Here is a 26,806-nt window from a genome sequence, read left to right on the forward strand (position 1 = left end):
GGGGGAGAGCCCCGGGACTCGGGGGGGCATGTTTTGGGGCGAGGTCATTGTCATTGCCGCCGTCCCGTTGGGGCTGTCAGACAGCAGCTTACAGGCCCCCAAAGCCCCCCGGAATCAGCGTGGAATACACGTGCTGGAATACACGTGCTCGCAGGAGCTGGTGACTAACGGCCTCGGGGTGGACCTGCCTGTTTCTTCAGAGATCTTTCATCCCTCTGCCTCCACCTGTGATGTTTGCCTTAGGTTTGTCTAACAAGCTGGGCTCACACAGAATCCCGCCGTGCGGAGCGGCGGCGGCTCCGGCACCGGCTCGCTCCCTCGCTGTTTTTATAGCGCACTTGTGTTTCTTTCCTCTTTCCACCGGGGTCTTAATGGCTGTTTGCTCAGGCTGCTTCAGTGATTAAGGGTCTCTGCTGCTCTCCAAGACAAACAGACGCCTATCCCTCGTGGAGCTCAGTGAGGCAGGTTCTGCACTGGCCGTGCAGCAGCAGCGATGGCTGAGGGCTGAGGGCTGAGGGTGGACACCCCCAGCCGGTCTCGTTGAGTGGGGTATTGTATTGCTCATGGAGCACGGTGCACTGGAAAGGGGGGGGCAGTGCACGGCCGTGTCATGTGACAGGTTGTCGCTCTGGTGGGGATCCAGCTGCGCACAGATGGGGGAGGGTGGGGCTTGTATGTGTCTCACAGGTGGCTGCTCCTGTCCACCAGCCCCACATCAATCACCTGCATCATCAAGCATGATGTGCAATGTGACATATCAAAGGGGGCTTTGTGCAGCAAAGTGTCATGTGACCCACATCGAGGTGAAGCAATATACAGATATGCAGCATTTTAGTGAAAAAGAATTCAAATGGCTGAACATTTATAGTGAAGTAACCAGTTCCTGTTAAATTCTGCTAGTGCAACACCAGCATCATGGAGATTTCAAAGATTTTATATTTGTATATTTGCATGTTTTACTGAAGAAGTTCTGATCCATATCTGGTTCTCAGGATGACGACAGTGACTCCATGACTTATCCTGTACCTGGATCTACATTGTGGTTTGCTGAGAAGACAAGCAGTTGGGGGGGAGGGGCCATAAAGGACTTGGCTATCACTGGTTGGGCAATGGCAGTGCCAATCTTGCAGCCCTAACCGTGCTATTGGCCTGCACAAAGCCAATGGCCAATTCTACATAAAAATCGAAAGTTCTCAAGAGGAGTTCTGCTGCAATTCTGGCCGCAGTAAAATCGGCCCTTAGCTCTCCCTCAGAATGGCGCCCCCAACAGGCCTGGAGGACCATGGCTGCGGCACTCTGCTGGGTAGCAGTTTGAGGGTTGAGGAGGAGGGACACCTTCACTTTCAGATTAGAGAACAAAAACGGCATCTCGGGGAAATCCTCTCAGCACCTTCGATGTTCTGCCTGCGAGGCCCGGCTGACATAAGCGGAAACGCAACGCTGAGGATGCAGACCAGGCACACGCATGGCATTGTGGGAAACCGCTCAGAGAGTCGGAGAACCTGAAGATGCTGGCGCATGTTCAGAGAAGGGAAGAACTTCACAGGGTTATATAAAGACCCATGTTCTCTTTATTTAAAGTCTTTTTTAAAAAAAATGTACAGAAAACATTAAAACTTAGGTGAATCAGCCAGGTCCCGGTATATCTAGTAATAATAATTTAAAAACAAATGGAGCTGCTGTCTGCTTCTTACAAACCCATCCTAACATCATTATCCCTCACACCTCTAGACTCCAACAAGCCTCAAAAACGGTCATGTGACCCAGTTAGTTGAATGATGTCACAGTGCTGGGGAATTTCCCTGCTTTCAGATAAAACTGATGAAGCCATGAGGTGAAATGTTTCCTTGATCTAACAGCAAGTCCCTTTGCTTTATACATATTAATTCCAGATAAAACACTGAATCAGAGCAATAAACGGAATACAGCAAATTTAACCCAGGGTTAACTCACACAGGACGCTGGATGGTACGGGCAGGACAGGACCCTCCTCTGAGTCCCAACAAACAACAAACCCGACCGACCCAGATGCTAGGAGTCATCTTCTGGACCCTTGGCTGAACATTTCACAAGGGATTTGGTGAAATGATAACAAAATAATGTCAGATATATGGTATCTCACTTACCCAAGTAATACGTGATAATCAGGGGGGGTTTACAGTGACCCATGAACAGATACTCATTAAGAACATACTCATGTTTGCATAATCATAAATAAATAACTTTCAAAAATACATCTTTGGAATCATTATATATCTTACTCTTCAAAAATTCAAAGCTTTATTAGTAGGTACGTAAGCACAGAATATGGCAAACAACGTTTCATCGAGACTCCCGCCCCCTCCATATGGTGATTTCAGAGTAGGGGTGGGGTCCTTCTCAGAAACCGGTCAGAACATTGCTAAACAAGTTCTTTGGGAGCTGAAGAGCACACAGTGATGTTTTATGTTTTGATGATTTATGATTTGCCAGGGTCAGAGGCGTACTGCTCCAACATCATAATAATAACAATAATAATAGATACTTCATTGATCCCTGTGGGGAAATTGGCTTTATGCCTCCCTCAGCTTGCTCCTTGTAGAGTAAGCCGTCTGTGAAGGGCAGCCTCATGTTGGGATGCCCAGGGCCTTGCGGATGTGCAGAGGCTGGATTTGAACTGGTGACCTTCTGATTACCACATGCTGCCCCCTTCAGGGGGGATATTGTTGGTCACCCCCAGCCCCGTCCCAGCACACACCCCTATGCCCAAGCATAAGCCCCCCCTCCGCCCAGTCAGCCCGCTCACGCCTCCCAGCCAAAGTTGTGGCCAGTCATCTGGTAGAACTTCATGTTGAAGGGGCGGTAAAACTGCCGGAGCCTCTGCAGCACTTGTGGCTGGATGCCAGGGTGGGTCCGGCCCTTGGTCTTGCCCAGGCAGTGCGGCTTGCTGCTGCCCTCGGCCTTCTTCAGGCAGGGGAAGCCCTTGGTCTGGTTGAAGTAGAAGTGCTTATCGGTGACGATGCGCTTGAGGCCCAGGAAGTCCTGCACGCGGGCCAGCTCGCCGGCGGGGTCGCTGATCAGCCGCTCGCCGCTCACGAACAGCATCTGCCGCAACGGGAAGAAGCGCAGCCAGTTGTCCAGGTGCTTGGCATAGATGCCGATCTGCACGGCGCTCCACGAGGTGTCGATGAGGCCCACGCTGCGGTTCCGGAAGGTCAGGCTCTCAAAGGTGGGGATGTCGGGCTTCTTGGACAGCGTCTGCGTGTAGTCGGACACGGCTCGGGTGACGGGGTCCCGCACCACCACGATCAGCTTGGTGTCCCGGGACATGGCGTAGATGCGGGCCGGAGCCTCCCGCGTCACGAAGTAGCTGGGCGTCTTCTCCATGGTGATCTGGCCCTCCAGGGTCCTGGGCATCAGCTCTCTGGGGGGAGGGGACAAAAGAAGGTCATAATTGGGGGCAGCAGAGCATCGACGGTGAGGTGGAGTGAAGTGATGGAGAAGGGCATGGGGGGCTGTCTTATAATGCAATTAACTACATGGGGAGACCCCCCCCCCTCACAGTCAACACGTCTGCGCTTAGGCTACATGGAGATGCTACATATAACAATACATATAATGATGAGAACATAAAACACATCTACAGACACACAGACATAGACACACAGTACCTGAAAAACTGGGGGTGGATTAATCCAAGCGGGGGATTAATTAAGGTGAAGTTAAACTAGGGTCAGCCCTGCTGTTCAGTTTCGCTGTGTTTTTGCGTTTCGTTCAGGTCATGTGACTGTGACCCCTTCACCCCCAGAATGGGGACTGAAACCAGTGTATGAAAGCGGCTCATGAATGATTCACATTCTTAGCTGCCACCTGCCGGGTCCGTGATACCTGCCAGAGAGGATCACGTGTGTGAAACATCCAACCCCCCCCACCCCTCATGGATTGGATCTTATTTGATCTATGTTTTAGAGCAGCCTCAAGTCAGTGGTAGGTCCCAGGCCTCCCTTCTGGCGTCAGAGGGCTGCTGAAGAGAATTGACATGACCCCTCCCTGTCCAGAGTGGTTGTGGGAGGGGGCAAGGGGGTTTATAGGTTTAATGAGCCTCCAAACAGGCACCTCCCACAATGAGCCTCCAAACAGGCACCTCCCACAATGAGCCCCCAAACAGGCACCTCCCACAATGAGCCTCCAAACAGCCACCTCTCACAATGAGCCCCCAAACAGGCACCTCCCACAATGAGCCTCCAAACAGGCACCTCCCACAATGAGCCTCCAAACAGGCACCTCCCAAAATGAGCCCACAAACAGGCACCTCCCACAATGAGCCCACAAACAGGCACCTCCCACAATGAGCCTCCAAACAGGCACCTCCCACAATGAGCCTCCAAACAGGCACCTTTCACAATGAGCCTCCAAACAGGCACCTCCCACAATGAGCCTTCAAACAGGCACCTCCCACAATGAGCCTCCAAACAGGCACCTCCCACAATGAGCCTTCAAACAGGCACCTCCCACAATGAGCCTCCAAACAGGCACCTTTCACAATGAGCCTCCAAACAGGCACCTCCCACAATGAGCCTTCAAACAGGCACCTCCCACAATGAGCCTCCAAACAGGCACCTCCCACAATGAGCCTCCAAACAGGCGCCTTTCACAATGAGCCTCCAAACAGGCACCTCCCACAATGAGCCTTCAAACAGGCACCTCCCACAATGAGCCTCCAAACAGGCACCTTTCACAATGAGCCCCCAAACAGGCACCTCCCACAATGAGCCTCCAAACAGGCACCTCCCACAATGAGCCCCCAAACAGGCACCTCCCACAATGAGCCCCCAAACAGGCACCTTTCACAATGAGCCCCCAAACAGGCACCTCCCACAATGAGCCTCCAAACAGGCACCTCCCACAATGAGCCCCCAAACAGGCACCTTTCACAATGAGCCTCCAAACAGGCACCTCCCACAATGAGCCGCCAAACAGGCACCTCCCACAATGAGCCCCCAAACAGGCACCTCCCACAATGAGCCTCCAAACAGGCACCTCCCACAATGAGCCTCCAAACAGGCACCTCCCACAATGAGCCCCCAAACAGGCACCTTTCACAATGAGCCTCCAAACAGGCACCTCCCACAATGAGCCTCCAAACAGGCACCTTTCACAATGAGCCTCCAAACAGGCACCTCCCACAATGAGCCTTCAAACAGGCACCTCCCACAATGAGCCTCCAAACAGGCACCTCCCACAATGAGCCTCCAAACAGGCGCCTTTCACAATGAGCCTCCAAACAGGCACCTCCCACAATGAGCCTTCAAACAGGCACCTCCCACAATGAGCCTCCAAACAGGCACCTTTCACAATGAGCCCCCAAACAGGCACCTCCCACAATGAGCCTCCAAACAGGCACCTCCCACAATGAGCCCCCAAACAGGCACCTTTCACAATGAGCCCCCAAACAGGCACCTCCCACAATGAGCCTCCAAACAGGCACCTCCCACAATGAGCCCCCAAACAGGCACCTCCCACAATGAGCCCCCAAACAGGCACCTTTCACAATGAGCCCCCAAACAGGCACCTCCCACAATGAGCCTCCAAACAGGCACCTCCCACAATGAGCCCCCAAACAGGCACCTTTCACAATGAGCCTCCAAACAGGCACCTCCCACAATGAGCCGCCAAACAGGCACCTCCCACAATGAGCCCCCAAACAGGCACCTCCCACAATGAGCCTCCAAACAGGCACCTCCCACAATGAGCCTCCAAACAGGCACCTCCCACAATGAGCCCCCAAACAGGCACCTTTCACAATGAGCCTCCAAACAGGCACCTCCCACAATGAGCCGCCAAACAGGCACCTCCCACAATGAGCCCCCAAACAGGCATCTCCCACAATGAGCCTCCAAACAGGCACCTCCCACAATGAGCCCACAAACAGGCACCTCCCACAATGAGCCTCCAAACAGGCACCTCCCACAATGAGCCCCCAAACAGGCACCTTTCACAATGAGCCCCCAAACAGGCACCTCCCACAATGAGCCTCCAAACAGGCACCTCCCACAATGAGCCCCCAAACAGGCACCTCCCACAATGAGCCCCCAAACAGGCACCTTTCACAATGAGCCCCCAAACAGGCACCTCCCACAATGAGCCTCCAAACAGGCACCTCCCACAATGAGCCCCCAAACAGGCACCTTTCACAATGAGCCTCCAAACAGGCACCTCCCACAATGAGCCGCCAAACAGGCACCTCCCACAATGAGCCCCCAAACAGGCACCTCCCACAATGAGCCTCCAAACAGGCACCTCCCACAATGAGCCTCCAAACAGGCACCTCCCACAATGAGCCCCCAAACAGGCACCTTTCACAATGAGCCTCCAAACAGGCACCTCCCACAATGAGCCGCCAAACAGGCACCTCCCACAATGAGCCCCCAAACAGGCATCTCCCACAATGAGCCTCCAAACAGGCACCTCCCACAATGAGCCCACAAACAGGCACCTCCCACAATGAGCCTCCAAACAGGCACCTCCCACAATGAGCCCCCAAACAGGCACCTCCCACAATGAGCCTCTAAACAGGCACCTCCCACAATGAGCCCCCAAACACGTCCAGCCATGAGCAAGGAACTGTGCCTGGGACAGCGACCTCCACCCTCAGCTGCAGGACCTCAGTGGGCTGTAGGCAGAATGTGAAGATTGGGTTTCAAGATGTATAGATACTAATGCCTTGTCCACACATACACGGGTATATTTTAAAACATACCTTTTTCTATACGTCTTGGGCTTTTGTCCACACGTAAACGCGTCTCAGGTCACTGAAAACTGAGCTTTTGCAAAACTCCACCCAAGGTGATGATTTTAAGAAACTCCGTTTTCAGTGTCGACATGTCGAAACGTCAGATTGTGTGCCGTTGTCCACTTTGTTTAACATCAGAGCATGTGCTGTTTGCTGTATACATTAGGCGAGTTTGAGCAATGGCGGACTTAGCTGGAATAGTGCCTGTGCTAACCTTGCTGACAGGACTTCTTACATGTATACAGATAAATGTTGAGTCACTCTTGCATTATATTGATCAACACAGGCGTCGGACTGTGCGCCATGGTTTTCAACTTACTGTAGCAGGCTTCTGATTGGCTAACATGGCAGTACGGTTAGTGTTTTGATGCCGCCTGTTGTTTTGGCATGCTCTTGACAGCGCATTTTAGCGTTTTCATGTGGACGGAAATGTTTTTTAGAAGACAATGCTCGTGTGGACGGGGATTTTTTTTTTAAACGGAGGAGGAAAAACACCGTTTTAAAATGTACCCGTGTATGTCAGTGACCGGACTGGGGAAACACACTCTAACGCAGACTTAAATACACAACAGCAATTAACAAGACTAGAAACAGCAGATAACACGGGGATTGCACATGGGGTAGATGAGGGCGCGTGGCACACGGGAGGATCGGCACGATCGGGGGACAACAGGAAGGATACAGAAGAGATGTGTGAAGAAGCTTGTCATAGTCAAAAAACTCGCAAAAGGCCTAAATGTCTGAGGAGGTCACAACCTACAACCCAGCCGGTCCTGGCATGCCCCCTTGATGAGAAGGTTCCAGAACATCTCCTGAAATTAATCCCATCCGTGACCTAACCCACGGTGCAACAAATTTGACTGTTTACACAAAGTTCACACTCCACTGGAGATGGGGGGAGGGGGTGTTTTAAAAACAATGTATAGCCTTGTGTGATGTAATGGGATTCCGCCCCCCCCCCCCATCCAGCCAAACATCTCTTGGGGATTCTCTTATCCCATCAACCTCACGGGTCCAAAGCATCCTGGACAAAGTCCAAAGTTCCAAAATGAAAACTGATGACCTGCGTAAAAATCTCAGGATGTCTTTGGACAGAGAAGCGTATACTTTCTGGTGTATAACTGTCTCTGTTTCATACTTCCTGAGCCCCTGCGCGGCGGTTCTCCCTATCGTATGAGCTGCCCCCCCGGGTGTCTAACCCTGTGACTGTCACAGACCCACAGGAGATGCCCCCCCCCACTATGAACATAAACAAGGAAGCAGGTCGGTAATGCTAAGGAGGAGCTGTTCAATTGACTGTGTTTATGTGTGTATGCGTGTATGTGTGTGCGTATGTGTGTACGCGCGTGTGTTTGTTTGTGTGTGTGTGTGTGTGTGGAGAAACTAAAAATGCTGAAGGTCTCATATTTTGTTTGGTTACTTATGGTTAAGGTTAGGCCTGGGTGGGGGTTAAGGTCGTCATGTTGGGATTAGGCTTAGGCCCATAGAATGAATGGAGATATAATTACAAATCTGTTTGTGTGTGTGTGTGTGTGTATGTGTGTGTGAGTTCAGGAGGTCTCACTGTGCTTTTCACTTTTTAATGCGCCTCTGACCCACTTACACTGAGTTTTTAGTGGGGGGGGGGAGGGTGTTGTGTTGGAGCTGCCGGGAGTTGGTGGCATGGGTGGGGGCACTGCGGGGACCTGAGGAGGAGCAGGAGGAGAGAAGGACGAGGAGAGGGAGGTGGCTGGCGAAGCTTGGCCGTGGGATTAGAGTACGTTCACCCCCCACCCCTTTGTGCTTTCTGCATGTCAGTTCCTGAGGTCTCAGCGGCAGGGGAGAGATAAGACACCCCCTCATCCCCCAGAATTGGTGTTTAATGGCCTGGCTCATCTTCGAGGCACTGTGTCCTCCCATCAGCCGGGAGGTACTCGTCTCTGTACCGGAAAGTTCTGGAAGGATAAAAAAGTGCCTGGACAATGAGGCTGGAGCAGTCCCACCCTAAGGAGGAAGCTTGCTGGGCGATTATCCCAAAAAGAAACAAGTTATAATAATTCATGGCATCAAACCCCCTTATTTCTCAGCCGAGAGGGACTGTAGCTTCGGTGATGCCGGAATGAGCCAAATTCCTGGCCCATCCTCAGCCTCCCACTGCGGGGAAATCTCATCCAGCCCCTCTCTCAAATCCACTGTCGCGGCCCTGGAACTTTGGGGGGGGGGGGGGGGGTAGGGTGCACTTGAGAAATGCGAAGGGTTTGCTTTTTCAGGATTAGCCCAAATGCGAGAGGTGACATGTTCTGCAGCTGGATGATAATCCATCAAGCCGGTTACGTAATAACAGCATTAACCAGGGAATGAATTAGTATAATGTCTCTGCATGATGTCCAACTGTATATTTCACTTTATACCTGCAGTAGATTAAGAAAAATACGATGACATTTGAATTCGTTTTAAAGATTCCCAGTATTTTTGTAATTGCGGTGCGGTGCTGGGCAGACCTGCCTGGTGCTGGGACAGACCTGCCTGGTGCTGGGACAGACCTGCCTGGGGCTGGGCAGACCTGCCTGGTGCTGGGACAGACCTGCCTGGTGCTGGGCAGACCTGCCTGGTGCTGGGACAGACCTGACTAAGCATCCCGCGGCACCGCGCACGACCAAAACAAACGGCCTGTTTTAAGCAGCCCCCCTGGCCTGGTCTGCCGGCTCCTCACCGTATTTGATGTTTGACAGGTGGGTTAGGGTCCCCTCCCCTGCAGATAATTACTGCGGTGATGGGGGAGGGGGTCGGGATGTCCATACCCCTGTTTACAGCCTGATGGCGTTCGGTAGACAGTTCCCAGACGGGACGGTGACATCTGGACTGGACAACAGAGCATTATCAAGGCGGGAGCCCAGCCTCCATTCACAGAAGGGGGGGGTCTCCTCTGGGGAATACTGCTATACCTCTAAACGCACCACCCCCCCACCCCCACACACACCTGCAGTCCCAGAAACAGTCAGCAGGGGCAGGACCTGCAAACACTTCTTAATGTCCCTTCATTCCTATTTTTGCTTGAATCTGCTTTTCACTGTTTACGTGGGGGGGGGGAATACTGTCACTGAGCGGAATTACAGGGAGCTCAGTTAAAATGCACCAGGTGATAGAATTGGGTGGGTGGGGGGGGGGGACTGCTCTGTGGATTGAGACATCCTCATTGCTCTGGGGGGGGGGGACTGCCGTGCAATAGAAGGACACCAAATGTGATGATGAAGTGGCACATTTGTGTGTGTGAGACACGTGTGTGTGTTTGTATGTGTGCGTGTGTATGAGCGGGTATACAATGTCCCCACAGCGTGATGAATACCAGTTTTTTTCCCATAAGGGAAAACTCAATTTAATGAAAATCTGTGACTGCAATGAAAAAACTAAAAATGCAAAAACTCTTATATTTTGTTAGGTTACTTATGGTTAGGGCTGGATAGGGGTTAAGGTTGTCATAGTTAGCGTTAGCATTTTTCCCACTGAAATGAATGAGCGGTCCCCATAAGGATATGTTTACCCTACATGTGCGTGTATGTGTGTGTCTGTGTATGTGTGTCTGTGTGTGCGTCTGTGTGTATGTGTGTGTGTCTGTATGTGTGTGTCTGTGTATGTGTGTGTATGTGTGTGTGTGTCTGTGTGTGTGCGTGTATGTATGTGTGTGTCTGTGTATGTGTGTCTGTGTGCGTCTGTGTGTATGTGTGTGTGCGTGTATGTGTGTGTGTCTGTATGTGTGTGTATGTGTGTCTGTATGTGTGTGTGTGTCTGTGTGTGTGTGCGTCTGTGTGTATGTGTGTGTGCGTGTATGTATGTGTGTCTGTATGTGTGCGTCTGTGTATGTGTGTGTGTGTCTGTATGTATGTGTCTGTGTGTCTCTGTATGTGTGTGTGTGTCCGTGTGTGTGCGTGTGCGTCTGTGTATGTGTGTCTGTGTGTGCGTGTATGTGTGCGTGCGTGTGTCTGTGTGTCTCTGTCTGTATGTGTGTGTGTGCGTGTATGTATGTGTGTGTGTATGTGTGTGTCTGTGTGTGTGTATGTGTGTGTGTCTGTATGTGTGTGTCTGTATGTGTGTGTCTGTGTATGTGTGTGTATGTGTGTGTGTGTATGTGTGTCTGTGTGTGCGTCTGTGTGTATGTGTGTGTGTCTGTATGTGTGTGTCTGTGTATGTATGTGTGTGTGTGTCTGTGTGTGTGCGTGTATGTATGTGTGTGTCTGTGTATGTGTGTGTGCGTGTATGTGTGTGTGTCTGTATGTGTGTGTGTGTCTGTATGTGTGTGTATGTGTGTCTGTATGTGTGTGTGTGTCTGTGTGTGTGTGTGCGTCTGTGTGTATGTGTGTGTGCGTGTATGTATGTGTGTCTGTATGTGTGCGTCTGTGTATGTGTGTGTGTGTCTGTATGTATGTGTCTGTGTGTCTCTGTATGTGTGTGTGTGTCCGTGTGTGTGTGTGTGCGTCTGTGTATGTGTGTCTGTGTGTGCGTGTATGTGTGCGTGCGTGTGTGTGTCTGTGTGTCTCTGTCTGTATGTGTGTGTGTGCGTGTATGTATGTGTGTGTGTATGTGTGTGTATGTGTGTGTCTGTGTGTGTGCGTGAGCCACACGTACTCCTGTGAGACACGGCTATAAATCTCCTGCCGTTGCTCCGGCTGCCTGGGCGTTATCTGCCAGCCCCACACGGGCCGCTGCTTCTGGCCTCACTGCCATCCCTCATCTGTCACAGGACCCATGGAGATGGGGGGCCGATTGTGCCGCTGTCGTAGCCCCCCCCACCCTCACCCAGTGTGACTGCCAAGCCATTCAAGCATCTCATCTCCTTTGCAAATAATGAAAAATGGCCCCTTTCTCCACCAATCCAGTGCTACATGGCGACTGGTCAGAGTCTGCTGGGCACAAAGGCCGCTGACCCTGGCCTAGGAAGGATGTGTTTAATGACAGACGTTCACAGGGTCACGGTCGCTCTCTGCACAGTGGCACAGGCCTTCCCCCCAGGCTCCTGATGGCCAACAGCTTGCCGGTCCTTGCTGTGTGGAAATGAGTCCTCCAGTCCACACGGGGGCAGTGTGGTAAGGTGTGGTACTATGGGAGATCTACCCCTGAATTGGGCTGGTGAACTTGGCCCTGGTCTCGCTCCAAATACTCTCAGACTCCAACTGGAAAGAAAAACTTAAAGCACCTGAAAAATTTGCTTTGAAATATTATGTATTCTGAAGTAACTTAAAATGTCCAAATTGATCACAAAGTGTCTGAAGGCTTCTTATTTTCCCCAGAAAAAAATGCAGTGTTTGAGGAACTGGTTCAGCTCAGTCCATACAGAGAAAAAAAGAGAAATAATAAAGATGACATTGAATAAAAATGTAAATATATTCCTGACATCGATGGGAGAATGGAGGCAGCCCAGGGTCCCATCTTACGTGTGAATTTCAGGCGCGACAGTGATTGACTGCTAAAGGTTATGGCGGTGTGAGTAGGGTTAGTAGGCCGCCTCACTGCCTGCGAGTAATTAGGGTCGGGATTTACAAAGCGGGACCCGGCGGAAAGCGAGCGTGTCGCTCAGGTAACGTAACACGGTACCGTGGCTCGGAAATGTCAAAGAAGCGAGGGAGGAGGGAACGGGGTTGGGGAGAGAGAGAGCACCGTCACCGAACGGAGGCAGGGCCAGAGCAGAGGGGTGGGGTGGCTTAGGACCCACCTTACAAATCCGAAACGGGACCAAGAACTCCAGGCTCCTCTCTGGACTGCCCCCCCAGGAAGGGGGCGTCTATTCATCAGACACTTGTATCCAAGGTGACGTACAATCGAGAAGGCGGGGGTCTGCCAGTCTCCAGATCAACAGGGGGCTAAGGGCCTTGCTCAAGAGCCCAACAGTCAGAACTCTGACAACCACAGGATGTGAACCAGCAATATTCTGGTTACAGGTACAGCCTCCCAAGCCGCTGAGCCACACAGCACGTCTGTAGAAGCACGTGGTGCCCTCATGCTCAGCCTAATTGTGTGTTACCTCTAAATATTTAATAAGGATGGGAAAGCGGCATCTGTGGTGCGGAATACATTAAGAGGCTCCAATGAGGGAGCGGAGAGATGTATCCGTCTGAGCGTAAATGCGGATCACCCTAACCCTAACCCTAACCCTAACCCATGGTGCCTGGCAGTGGAAGAAACGCCCCATGCTCACCGGAAGTGGGACTTGATCCAAGTGGGGCAGAAATCATGTGGGGTGGGGGGGTGGGTAACAGGCCTGTAACAGAGAAGGCCCCCTGGTCCTGATTCAACCCAGCCACTATGGTAAAGTAAAGGTAAAGACGTGTCCCCACCTCCAAAAACTACCCCGACCAGGGCTGGACTTGCTGACTGGGGGGGGGGGGGGTCCCCTCAGCCCATCAGGAAAACACCCACTATGCCAGATGGCCTGTCTAGCTCTGGTCCTGGAAGAAAGGCATAAAGGATGAATTCTGATAGATGCTGTGGTTGACGTGTGGGTGAGGCAGTTGTACCCCAGGACCTAACCTGTTTGGGAGGAAAACTACTACCTGGGTGTTGTGACATCACCAGGGAGTTAGTGTGATGACCAGGCATGTGGGCCTTGGTTCTGGAGGGCCAGGGCAGCAGGTGATTATGGGTAAGTAGCTGGCACATGGGGAGGATAAGGGATGATTGATATCAGCGATCTGGAATTTGCATTTGCATTTTTCATTCTTGATGTAAGTGTCGGGAATCCTGTGAGTGTGAGGGGGTGGGCTCTGATAAAAATGGGGGGGATTTTCAGGGGGAATTAAGGTGAGGAGTACCCCCCCACCCCCACCTCACATGACTGATGTTTCTGGTGAAGTAAGCAGTTCTGGTGAAAACACTCTGCATGTTAAATAAATAATCAGCTGGTCAGAGGGGGTGCCCCCCCCCCCCCCCCCAGTACAGAAACATATTTAAAAAACTGCCATCAGACACACACAGACTGTTCATGCACCCCTGCCCCCACCCAATCTCTAGCTTTTACAACATGATGTCATTACCAACTAGCGGGGGGGGGGGGGGGAGAGCTTTTTCTGACCTTTAGGAGTGCTCACTGGGATGCTGAGATGCCCTCTTGTATAGCGAGGCCCAAATTTAGCCCCGCAAGATGCCTGTATTTGGGCAGTAAGACACACTGTGTTCAGATAATGCCGATCGGAATGAATCGCAAGCAATGGGGGGGTGGGGGGGTCAAAGCAATCCCATGATGCCTCACTCGGCTGCGTGCAGCTGCATTGAGAAGATCTGAATGGTGGAATATTACCAACTCTCTGCTTTGGCTAAGTGAGATATAATGTGCACTAATGTAAGTGTGTGTCAAATGGAGAGCCCTCCCCCCACATACTCCCTAATTATCTCCAGGGAGGGGGGTAATGGAGACCCATGAATGAACTTTCCAGCTAATTTCAGACTTCACTGTCTGTTCTCCCCGGTGACGAGCGAGTTGATGGCCCCAGTTGTGTGTTTAATGATATGGGGGGAGGGGGGTGGGATCGATATGCGAGTGGTTTTAAAAAGGGTTTGGGGGGGGGGGGGGCGCACAGACAAGCTCTCAGTGAGATTTACCTGTCCACAATGCTGCATTGCTCTGTGGTGATGGGCCGTGTTCAGCCTCCCCCGTTTATAGTGTCTTCCTTTCCCGTTCCTCACTCCCCTTCCTGGTCCTCTCTCCATTTCCTGTTCCTCTCTCCCCTTCCTGGTCCTCTCTCCATTTCCTGTTCCTCTCTCCCCTTCCTGGTCCTCTCTCCATTTCCTGTTCCTCTCTCCATTTCCTGTTCCTCTCTCCCCTTCCTGGTCCTCTCTCCATTTCCTGTTCCTCTCTCCCCTTCCTGGTCATCTCTCCCTTTCCTGGCCCTCTCTTACTTTCCTGGCCCTGCCAGTGGCTCCAGGCTGGTGTGACATTAAAGGTCACGCAGTCTGACTCCTCGGCGCTGGTCACAAATTAGCTGCTATTAGGAATAACATGACATAACATTTCCCAGAGGTACAAAGCTGACTTTTAATCAATGGGCTGGCTTTGGGAGGCGCTGTAAAAGAAACACAGTAACGACCATCGTGTGGGTGGGCCAATCAGAGCCGCGGGGTGAGCCAGCGACGCCCGCTGATTAGTGCAGGTTAATTACATTTGGTGTCTTTATTCTGCTGCTGGATGTTTCCTCACTAAAGCGAAAAGTGAGAAAAATGTTCCAGTCCCGGCCGCCTACGCTTATTTTCATTTGTTGTTCCCGGTAGCAGCCCCGCCTGCTCCACACATGAGCGTACGCGCCAGAACGCAGCATCGTCTGCCTCCTCCACATTCCACCCCGAAGGCGCACGCTGTCAGGGTGGGGGGAGATACTTACCCAAAAGATAAATTGACAGACAGATAATATGTCCCCCCTCCCCATTTCCCGCTCAGAGAGGAGCTGTTATTAATGACCCCCAGGGTTGGCCCGAGATAGTCGATCCAGAGACGTTTTGTGTGGGAAAATCTAACTGGCTGAGGGGGTAGAGCTGGGGTCTAATCTCCTAATCTGTGCTAATAAAACTTCTCCAAACTGTTGGTGTAATGAAATTACTGCCGTCGCAGGGACCCGGCCAGAATCGCAGATAAGCTCATAAAAATAAACGCCCGTCCAGCCACCCGGCCCCTTGGCTCATCAACATGGGGAGGGACACGGGCAGCAATGGCTGCGTAATGAGGGGGTGTCGTAAACACAGGCGACACAGTGGCCTGAGCAGGACGGCGGGGGGATAGAGAGAAACATGGAGCACACGAGAAACACAAACAGGACAGTGACTGGTCAAACAGGAAAAAAATGTAGGAGTGAACCTGAAATGAAGCAGAAAACGCATCCAGTTAGTGATTCTGTACAGCAGGCCTGCACATTAACCAGTATAGGTTCAGCTCTGTACCCTTGCCAACTACCAGCTCCCACCTCCAGATCCACAAAGCCAGCCATTAACTGATCACTAACAGCGAATGCACAACACTCTGGGCCACACCCAGCTGACTGCTACCAGCAACACGCTAACTGGTGTCACGGATTCCCACCGATGTATGTAACACCCTGGATCTCCCCGTTAGCCTCTCGCTAACACGCCTCCCAGTTTCCTCCCGTCACTATTCCCACTGGCAGTGACCTGGTGCGCTTCAGTGTGTCCACGAGCTGAGCTAATAAGCCCCCTTAATTATTGATGGGGTAGTGTTAGCGCAGGGGGAGGGGCAGGGCAGGGCGGGGCGGGGCGGGACTGAGGTGCCGTTTTACAGGGGATTTCACCGGAGTATTAGAGAGTAATCTGGCCCCAGGACAGGCTCGTGGTAAATCCTGGCTGTTTGAGGATAGGGGCAGTGGGGAATCGCCATGGGGGAGGCAGACACTGGGCGTTTCTGACCTGTTATCACTCCCCTGCTTCCTCACTACTGGAGGGGGCCGTCTGCCACAGCGTCTTCGTGTCCAGCCAACCTGAGCCATGTTCCCCGATAGGTCTGACATATGTGCTTTAAATATTCAAGCAAGCCATGTCTGCTCTAAAGGACCCACGTGGGACAAGAGCGTCTGCACAGCGGGACACCGTAAGGTGACCCGGTGAGACCACAGCGCGCCTAGGCCGGGAGTCCAGCTCATCACTCAAGGGGACAACAGCAGTGCCTCTGCAAGGATCTGACCCCACAACCCTTCACCACAGGTCCAGCTTTCTAATCTCAATGCTCCCAGCCCCCTCCGACAGTGTGCAAAGAAAGTAAAGTAAAAAGTAAAGTAAAATTTATTTATAAAGCACATTTATACACAGCTGTTGCTGACCAAAGTGCTGTACATCAATAAAATTTTAAAATATAAATAGAAAATAAATAAAAATAAAAAATAAAATAAAAGTTGCAGAAAAAGGCTAATTAAACAAATAAATGCATGGTAAGACAAGCAGAACAGGTCATACAAGAACAGACACACTAGGACACAGGAAATGAGAGAATTAGGGCTATAGGAAAGCCTGTGAATAGAGGTGAGATTTTAATCTGGATTTAAAGATGGGGACAGAGGGGACACATCTAATGTCTGAGGGTAACTGGTTCCATAGGCGAGGAGCAGCCACAGCAAAGGCCCTGTCACCTTTCTGTTTCAGACGTGACCGTGGCACATGTAGAAGTCCTGTGTTAGAGGACCTAAGAGACCTAGGGACTAAATACGGCTGGAGAAGGTCAGTAATGTAAGCAGGGCCTTGCCCATTTAAAACTTTGAAAACAATGAGTAAAACTTTAAACTGAATTCTAAAATGGATGGGGAGTCAATGCAAGGAAGCCAAAACAGGGGTGATATGTTCCCGCTTCCTTGTTCCAGTCAACATTCTTGCCGCTGCATTTTGGACTAACATGCTGGAAAGGTGCTGGACCCTCTAGTGCAGGGTTATTCAACTCACGGTCCTCGAGGTCCGAGCACTGCTTCCTTTACCTGTCAGTCAGGTGTGAAGCCTCTGACCAATCAGAATCAGTAATTATTAAACAACTACCTGGGGGAACTGAAAACACGGCCTGGATTTGGAATCGAGGTCCAGAGTTGAAGAACCCTGCTCTAGTGGTCTGACGCCATGACGTTACCCTCAAGTAACCCCTCAGACTAACCTGACCCGTTTAAACAAACAGCGTGTAGGTATACACAGCATGCAGACCCATGACCCAGATCCCTTTCAGCACTGGAATATTACGGTATGGAACCTGAAACCCATTAAATACAGCCCCAGCTTCACCCCTTGCTCTTACTGGAGGCCTTTACACTGATATTATCCTTTGAGTAAATTATGCCGACTCAAAATAGAATTAAGTTAATAATGTTAAGATCCCTTTACAATGTTTTTGCTTGGTTAAACACCGGGGCAGGTCATATAGTAACAGGCTGGGGCACAGGAGTCATTGGTCGGGGGAGGGGGGGGCGGGGTGGTGGTGTAGACCTTACAGACCCTTCGAGTTAGTGAGGAGTCCCTAGAGGGCGCCGGTGAGGTGCATTTTGAGAAGCAAAAGGTGGTCTGGATATTCTATGGAGATACAGTGTCCTGCTGGGCACTGATTACTGGTGACCCCCTGCCTTCACAAGGTGGCTCCTTACTCCATTGGTAAGAACTCGCTAGAGAAGTACCCCCCCCCCCGGATCCCCTGTCCCGGGATCCACCTCCCAGTAAATGCCATCTCCGCCTGGCTCCCATTCCTGCCTCTCATTACACATTTAGCTCAGCGGCTTTGAGCTGCACGTTTCCCGAGATGCCGCCTGCAAGGAGACAGGAGTGGCGAAGGATTCTGCTTCCTCTGCCCCCCCCCCCCCATTATGAAAAGACCTTCCTCCTACAGCTGGCCCTGGTTAAATTAGCAATTACTGGGGCTCAGGTTAAGATTAATTGAATTATGAGCCCCTCCCACGCACTCCACCGTGCAAAGTACAGAGTGTTCCTCTGTCTCTCCATTGGTCCATGGCCAGCTGAATCAGGCCCAGATGGACTGGGGTATCCCAGAACCATGGGGGGGGAGCTGATTCTACAAGAGATTGCCCAGCGAATGGGCCAAGCAGATGCTGATGTGGACAAAGATAACAATGACATTCATTAGTCACACCTATACCCAGCACTCTACCCAACACCAAACCGCACACTGTACCGCACACTGCACCGCACACTGTACTGCACACTGTACCGCACACTGCACCGCACACTGTACCGCACACTGAACCGCACACTGTACTGCACACTGTACCGCACACTGCACCGCATACTGTACCGCACACTGTACCGCACACTGTACCGCACACTGAACCGCACACTGTACCGCACACTGTACCGCAGTGTACCGCACACTGTACCGCACACTGTACCGCACACTGTACCGCACACTGTACTGCACACTGTACCACAAGCGGGCAGCAGCACGGCAACAAGCTCTGCTCTAACCCTGCCTTCAGTTCGAATCATATAAATGTTTATACAGGTCAAAAAAACCCTGCGTGACCTCAGGGTGACCCCCGTGTGACCTCCGCGTGACTTCAACGTGGCCCTAGCAGTCCCAGAAACACGCTGGGGCACGAAGGCAGAGTGTACAAACAGCCTGATGTTCGAGCCTGTGGCAGGGTTGGGGGGTGGGGGATGTCGGTCAATTATGAGAATTGTCATCCTGGGGAGGGAAGTGTTGGTCAATTATGAGGCATATCATCCTGGACTGAGACTCCTGAGAATAGTGAGATATGCTTGTTTGCCCAAAGCCTGGGGGAGGCATGGGAACAGAGTGTAGATCTGAGCGTGTGTGTGTGTCTGTGCGAGTGGGTTTACCGATCTTTATGGGGACAAAATGTCCCCATACCGTGGTAAATATCTGTTTTTTTTCCCTTATGGGGACTGGTTTCCTGGTCCCCATAAGGGAAAACTCTACTTTATAAAGATCGGTGACTGCTATGAAAAAACTAAAACTCTTGTATTTTGTTTGGTTACTTATGGTTATGGTTAGGGCAGGGTAGGGGTTAAGGTTGTCATAGTTAGCGTTAGCATTTTTCCCATAGAAATGAATGAGCAGTTCCCATAAGGACATGTTTACCCGACATGTGCGTGTGTGTGTGCGCGCGTTTGTGTCATGTGGTGCTGCCCGCTGTAATCTCCGCATTTAAACGGCCGTCTGCACACACCCCACAGGAAATTCCGCTGACCTCCCGTCATCACAGGCCCCGCCCCCCCCCCGCCCCAGCCACCCACCTCGCCCACTCGGTTTCCCAGCAGCACTGTAATCCACACAGATGAGAGGGATTTAAGGCGACTGTGCTGGCAACCCGATCAGTATATGTGAAACACATTTCTGTTATTAGCATCAGCAGACACTGTCATTCAAAGGGGGTCCCCAGCACTCATATCACACGCTGCAAAAACATGGCAACTCGGACGTAAACATATGCTGTACAGGTGGCGCAGTGGCCTCAGGATGCCCCCCCCCCTTCCTTGTGTGGAGTTTGAATGTTTCCTCTGTCTCTGCATAGGTTAGTGGAATGAGTGTCTCCAAACTGCCCTCTATGTTCCATGCAATGAACTATCACCTCCCTGCCCTGTGCATTGTGGGAGAGGCTCCAGCGAACTGCCACCCTGTACAGGATAAGCAGAACAAAAGGTGGATGGAAATACTCTTAAAGTATCACCCAAAGAATTTGGTCATGGAGGCTTTGGGTGGTCTGGATGTACAGTGCACAGGTTGAATGCCCCGGTCTGGTGTCCAGCAGCCAGGCTTCTACCTCAGCCACCCAAAAACAGAGGAAAACACCAACCATAGAACAATGTCCTCAGGGAGTAAACAAGAAACAGGACTTTTCTCATAATGAGAAACCAAAATGAGACCACTGGCTTTTGTCGTGGGAAGAAAAAGCACGGAATTCGAATGCCAGCTGGACTCCAGAAAGATCTTCAGAGCAGGAAACGCCGCAGTGAAAACCGCCACGTCCACATCTGAAGACCTTTACTGGGGGGGCAGCGCATAGAGCAGCAGGGCAGCCGAGAGCAACTGAGCCAAGGTGGCGTGCTCTGGGGGTCCCCGCTGAGATGGGAGGGGGGAGGATGTATTATTAATAACACTTCTGGTGCCATTACCGAATTTCCCTGAAAATACATCCATGGATTCATAACCACAGAAACCCCTAATTTAGCTCCAGCTCAGAGACACTCCTTTACGCTCCACTCTGTTATGCCGTTCAAAGCGACAGCCGGCGGGGGGAGAGAGCTGGGGGGAGGGGGGGTCCTGGCCCGGGCCGAAAGGCTTCTGTGAGGATGTGGTCTAAGGGCACACGGTGAGAACCAGGCTGTGGCTGCTCCCGCTGCTCCCCAGGCTGCTCCTGCTGCTCCCCAGGCTGCTCCCGCTACTCCTCCTCAATATGTTGAACTTATTGGGGGGTGTGGGGGGTGGCTTTAACAGCAGGGCGAACAGGAGGAGCCGAGATGGACCGTGCTGCACACTGAAGACAAGTTCCCTTTATAAGGCGGCTGAGCGGGGAGGGGGGGCGGTGGGCGGTGGGCACTGGCAAGAGTGCAGGTCCGGGGTGGGGGAGCTGGACATGTGAGATGAGGCCTCCTTCTCCAAAGGTCAGCCATGTTTTCAGGGGGGGTAATTATCCCATTTGCTGGTCGGGTCTGGCTTAATCCGGCAAGCCTGGTGACTTCAAACGTGGCCCCCCGCCCTGGACACGACAGGTGAAGGGGGGGTCGAACAGACTGGGATGAGGCTTGCCAGAGGGGTGGGTTGGGGGGTGGCAGGGGTTGAGTTCACGATATGCTGTGTACAAACATTTCTCTGATTGCATCAGGCTGAGTATACTGACCTATGGGGGGGGGGGGGGGGTGTATTTTCACGACCAAAGACTGAATGCAAAAGTTCAATGCAAAGGAGGGGGGTCACTGGACCGGCGTGCAGAACTCCTCATTAACCGAGTCGCTGACCTGCCTCGTTCACATTTACACGCTGTGTGATTCGACCCTTTAAGTCCCCCCCATTCAGGCAGCCCGCCAAGCCCGTCACATTCATGCCGAACTTTATCTCCAAACACTGAGCATGGAAAAGGCAAAGTGGAGCGACCCAGCTGAGAATTAGCGCCGCCCGAGGGAACCTCGTTACGGTGATCAGACCATCGCCTGCAGCCCCAAGCCTTCCCGTCCACCACTGCAAACCCCAGAACAAGGGAACTGAATCAGATGGAGATAAAAGAAAAGGTAGAAACATTTCTTAAACGTCTAGGAGAAAGGAAAGGCACAGAAGGAAAAACTATTTTTCTCTAAATAACAGAGAATGGACAGCGCGGACGCTCTGCTCTCGAAACATAAAAATATGATTCAATTATAAATTTCATGAGTAAATAAAACTTACTTAATCACTCCGTGGCAATTTATAAAAAGTTGGGTATTAATCCAAGTCCACTCAAAATGATGGATTTAAGAAAACTAGCCAACGAAGTAAAAACAAAATGCTAGATGAAGTTTATGTTTCTTTTGGGCAAATAAGAGCAGCCGCTAAATGGCAGAGTCATTTACCATCCTCATCGCGACGCGTCTCTGCGCCCGCAGGGCAGGAATTTCCGCGAGATATCTGGGGCCCCACGGTGTCACCGACGGCTCGCAATCGCCGCTGTTGGTGGAACAGAGACCGTTGCGTCCCAGCGGAAAACCTCCAGCCCTCATCACGGATATTTCGTGAAACCTAAACTTGGGGGATTTATGAAGAAACAGCGCTTTTTCCTTTAAAAAGAAACATAAATAAAAGCTGATTATGGATAATAGGTTGGGAACCGAACCTGTTTCACATTTGTAGTTTAAACTCATTACACGTATAATCCAGGCTGTGTACAGGCAATGTCCAGGCGAGCGATTGTAAAACATGAAAACACCGACGACTCCACAGACCGCTAATATTTACAAGCACGTTTAGGGGGCTGAAGTTCAGCCTGAATGAGCTATAATTGAGCAACTACACCTCCCGATGCAAACAGTCTACATTTAAAAAAGCTTAATTCGATGAGCATTAACTGGGAGCCCCATCAGCACCACGGACGACAGTGCAGCCGGACACCGTTAATAACAGCCACCCAGCAAGAATCAGACTGCAGTATTTTTGCCACAGAGCAGATGGAGTCTGAGAAAATTCGTCACGTCATTATTGTCTTTTCCCACTTCGGGATGCCACTTTCATTCACCCCCCCGCCCCAAACCCCCACCCAGTGCAGCGGAATCTTGGCAGGATGGGACCCTGGAATAGATGGGACCCTGGCGGATACACGCGGCACAATGGATGAATGGGTGATTAAAGGAGTGTGAAAGAGTGATGAGAAAGAGAGTGAGTGCCTTTGCAGGCGGGCGGGGGACTGGGGCGGCAGTTAGGGGGGAACGAAAAGGGCCACGGCTGGGGTGTTCTCTCTTCTGTAGCAAAGGGAAGCTCTCTCTCTCTCCTCAACGATCAGGCGTGAATTATACCCGCGACACTCAGGTAACGTCCCGTTACTCTCCTGATAGCTCTTCATAACATAGCTGTAACGTGGTCAGTGCCCTATCAGAGCCACGGAGAGGGGGCCAGTCACCCCATGTGAACACGAGCACAGTCAGACACACACACACACACACACACACACACACACACACACACACACAATGTACCGGCCAACGTAGGGGACAAAAGGCGGTGTGTGTCTGTCTGTTCGTGTGTGTGAGAGCGAGAGAGGGATTTATAGAGTTTGCTTGTGTGTGAGATTGAACGGGGAGGGTGGCGGTGCAGGGGCTTCTTGCCGAGGAGGGTCAACCTGTGTTATCGTTCAAGAGCGTGACCCCCCCCGCATTTTGGTTAAATACTACTTCCTGGAGAGGTTCGCCGATCAAACCGGGTCGTCTCAGTCAGCGATTTGGGCACCGCCAGGTGAACTGATGCGTGTGAATATAGACACGTAACAAAAAGGCTGTTTCATTCGCTGTCCATCGTGCATTCGGCGACCCTAAACCCGCGGCTACATTTCAAAAGCGCCTATTTAAGTATCCGCTAAGTTACTCAGCATCAGTACGGACGGCAACAGCTTAATTGGACCTTGTCTTAGGTGGTTTGTCGTTTCTGATATACACTTAGTAAAATGATCAATAAACTAAAACAAGTGGAAAGTACTTACATTAATTTTCGTACCTCGAAATTGCATGTTTGGGATAAATCCGCATAAATCAATCGTATTATTATTTATTCGTGCCAAGGTCAAAATATATTGGTTTTAATAAGCGTAAAATAATTTACAATCCAAAAAATATAAAGGCGCGATTATAGATTATTCAAAAGTCATAAATATTAATATTTAAACTAAATCAAAGTTACCCAAAAGGTGGTATTTAAACCTTATAAACAAAGTGACATATTTTACTAAACGAAAGCGCTGTTTTGTGTGATTATAATAGGCCTAGTAGTCTTGCGTGTAGTTTTTATTTCTCCGTCGGTGGTTACAGTCAATAATGGATAACACAATGCAATGCCTGGCTTTGGCTAAGTGACCATACTTTAAATATATTTTAATAATTGATTTAAAAGCAGTTACCGCATTTCAGTGTCACAAACAGAAAAGCTACATGCTTCTTCAGATCCAGCGAAACATCCATACCGCGGACCTTATTATAAAGTCACTACTAAACGGCAGATCGACGACGAGATATTTGAATCCACCACCGAAAATGATTTAATCTAAGCCTATATGTTTATTAGTTAGGCTACATAATTATTGCAATAATTATGATTATCAATGACGCTGTAATTAATCACAGGAATCCATGACGTTTTAGAAACACGAGGAATTTCAATTTACATTACAAACATTAAAGTTAACTTTTTAAACTTTCAAACTATTAATTCTAAAATCTATATTTTATGTATTTAATCCTTCCGGTTAAATAACAATTTTAACGAAGTACCGAAAATTAATATTTAGAAATCTGGGAAATGTAAAGCGCGCAGCTTACAAAAAATAATTATAACTGAAATGGTAAAATTGTGTTTCAGCGGCGTGATGAAAAATGAGGGTCACGAATTAAACTGAAATGTGACAAATGACCAAACGGCGCCGGGCTTTATTTAAACATGAGTTTCGCTGAAAGTGGTCCCGCAGGACAAGCCGCTTCACCGGGGTGGGGCACTGGCGGCGCGCGCCAGCGTGGTCCGGGACACCTGAGCACCCGGCTTGACAAATATTTAATTTAGCACAAAGAGCACCACAAAAATTCTAATTAAAAAATGCAGTATGTTAAACTCCAAAGGCAGCAAAAACAGGAAACATACCTCTGCTTATTTTGCCAATAATGTTATTATAAGTGCTTTTGATCCCTCGGCATTGGTAAAACAATAACTTAAAAATTGGAATAACAATGACCTGTACCAGTCGAGTCCCCTGTCGTAGTGCCGGTCGAAGAAATGCGGCTCCGCTCCCACCGCCCTGATGTCGGGATGCACCCGCAGAAACTCCAGCAGCGCCCGCGTGCCTCCCTTCTTCACCCCGATGATGATCGCCTGGGGCAGCTTTTTGGTCCCGTCGCTCAGCGGACTGAGTTTACCTGCACTCCCACTCCAAACTGCTGATGTTGGGTTGGAGGAGCTCAGGTGGGACCTCTGTTCGGATTCTCCGCCGAACAGCGGAGCGTCGTCCGCAAAGCCCGTCGCGATCCATTTCTGGAGCAGCATTTTATTCCTCGGCGCCCGCCAGTCCTGCGCGGCTTGGCCAGATGCTCTCTCCGGAGCTGGCGCCGTGCTGCAGCGGTCCGTGAGGCAGTGCATGAAGTACAGTAAAGTGAACAGGGTGCAGAGCATGGCCACGAACTTCTTGGAGACGCTCCTCGGCAAGGTGTCCGACCAGAGCCGGCTAAATGCCATAACGGTTCGAAGGTCGCGTGTGAGGCATCCAAAGCCATCCTAGGCAGTCATTTTCAGATCGTGCCATCAAAAGACAGAGAAAGTCAGCGAGAGGCAGCATCAGAACGAAACAGACTTTTACTTGGTGTCCTTTGGAAAAATCTTCCTAACATGCTTATATTTTAATTATGAATGCCTGAAATGGTTACTTGCCCTACTATTAAGATTCGAAATATTATAGTTATGATCAAATGCATCGTTAATGCTGTACTGTTATATTTATGTAGGCTTATTACACCTATGCAGGCAAGATGCGGTCCTTTAATCTTCGACAACCGAGCCAGGGCTGTCAGCTCTCACGCATCTGGCGTGACACTCACGCAAGAAATCTTACGGCAAATACATATTATTCCATTATAAGCCTACATCAACAGTGCTGGCATAGTTTGTAAACCATATAGACTATTTATAAGGTAATAAAGCGGTTACATACATGTGTGCAGATTTGTCTGTAACTGAAAATCCACGTCAGCCAGCTGACCAAAGTTGGTTATTTGTGAGTCTGGATGTCCCATCTGTTCATACCTGCATCTCGGGATAGAGAGTCTATATCTAAAACGAACTCAGACATATATATTCATTAAAGCACAACTGAACTGAAAAGCCAAAGAAAAGAACTGAGAAAAATCTATATTATTCCTGTAAATTTAACATCCCCGTAAACTGCGCCCTAAAGGCACCGGGAATCTAACTTCACTGCTTCATCCGCACGTGCGCCGCTTGTGTCAAACTTCAGCTCGACATCACGGAAATAGCCGAGCATTTTCGGGTCTAGTCGGAGCCCACACGGTTATTACGATGGGTTTTTTTTAAGCTTCTCCAGTTTAACAATAAGAGAGACCAATCACACACCGACGGGGGAGGGGTCCGAAGCCAGGAAGTGCCACGCCCATTGACGGCCAAGGCCGAGTGTCCCCGAAGGAGCAAAAGGCGCAAATGACCGCGATGGTTGTATATTTACAGCTGTCCGAGTATTTACATTCTTACGAAATTTGTCTTTAATTTTTGATCAGCTATATTAGACGATGCATATCCAATAGAAATGGTCCTTACCTAAACCCTTATTGGACAATTATGAGTTCTAGCTTAAGTTAAACCCAGCTGAGTGAGAAATCCTTCTTCGTGGAACACCCCCCCTAGAATGTATTGTACTGTAGCACCGGCGTGGTGCAGGTCCCAGCCTGCTCACTTGGGATTGTAAATAGCCCTTGTTGTATTGTTGTTGTTAATACAATAGTTGCATTTCCGTATTGTCGGGCGTGTGTTTGCCCGTGTCTCGTGTGTACCTGATCTGATCCTCGCCTGTATTTAGCGTGTGTAAATCATCCACCGTGTGTGCATATTACAGTTCAGCGTCTGACAACCTTGTGTTTCCCGTCTGTGTTTTTGGTTTGGCGTCTGTTGTATCTTTTTCAGGACTGCCAATAAAGAGTGTGATTTCCTCGGCAAGCAATTCTGCACGTCACTCTGCTCCACAGTCTTTCATTGGTTTCTGCAATTTCATCATTCAAGGAATAATTCAGCCAAAGCTTCTTGCTCTAGACGCCTAGCTGCCTGGACAAAAGACAAGCTTCAGTTTAAGCGGCGTTTTGCCTGCTGGCCCGCCGCGTACCTGATAATGTAAC

General features: G+C 50.5%; 1 protein-coding gene across 2 annotated transcripts; it reads right to left on the reverse strand.

Moving 5' to 3' along the window:
* Window positions 1-2,752: 2,752 nt before the first annotated feature.
* LOC111834657 (heparan sulfate glucosamine 3-O-sulfotransferase 3A1-like) lies at window positions 2,753-25,886 on the reverse strand. 2 transcript variants are annotated; one of them, XM_072712804.1, is made up of 3 exons: window positions 25,615-25,886; window positions 24,646-25,181; window positions 2,753-3,403 (listed from the first exon to the last, which is right to left on the reverse strand). In XM_072712804.1, exons 2-3 carry the CDS (start codon window positions 25,140-25,142, stop codon window positions 2,782-2,784), a joined length of 1,119 nt encoding a protein of 372 aa, XP_072568905.1. In that variant the 5' UTR covers window positions 25,143-25,181; window positions 25,615-25,886; the 3' UTR covers window positions 2,753-2,781. The 2 variants fall into 2 exon arrangements, with proteins under 2 accessions (XP_072568905.1, XP_023649982.1); XM_023794214.2 differs by having other exon boundaries at window positions 24,646-25,886.
* Window positions 25,887-26,806: the final 920 nt, after the last annotated feature.

The sequence above is a fragment of the Paramormyrops kingsleyae genome, chromosome 5, assembly GCF_048594095.1.
Source record: "Paramormyrops kingsleyae isolate MSU_618 chromosome 5, PKINGS_0.4, whole genome shotgun sequence".
NCBI classification, from domain to species: domain Eukaryota; kingdom Metazoa; phylum Chordata; class Actinopteri; order Osteoglossiformes; family Mormyridae; genus Paramormyrops; species Paramormyrops kingsleyae.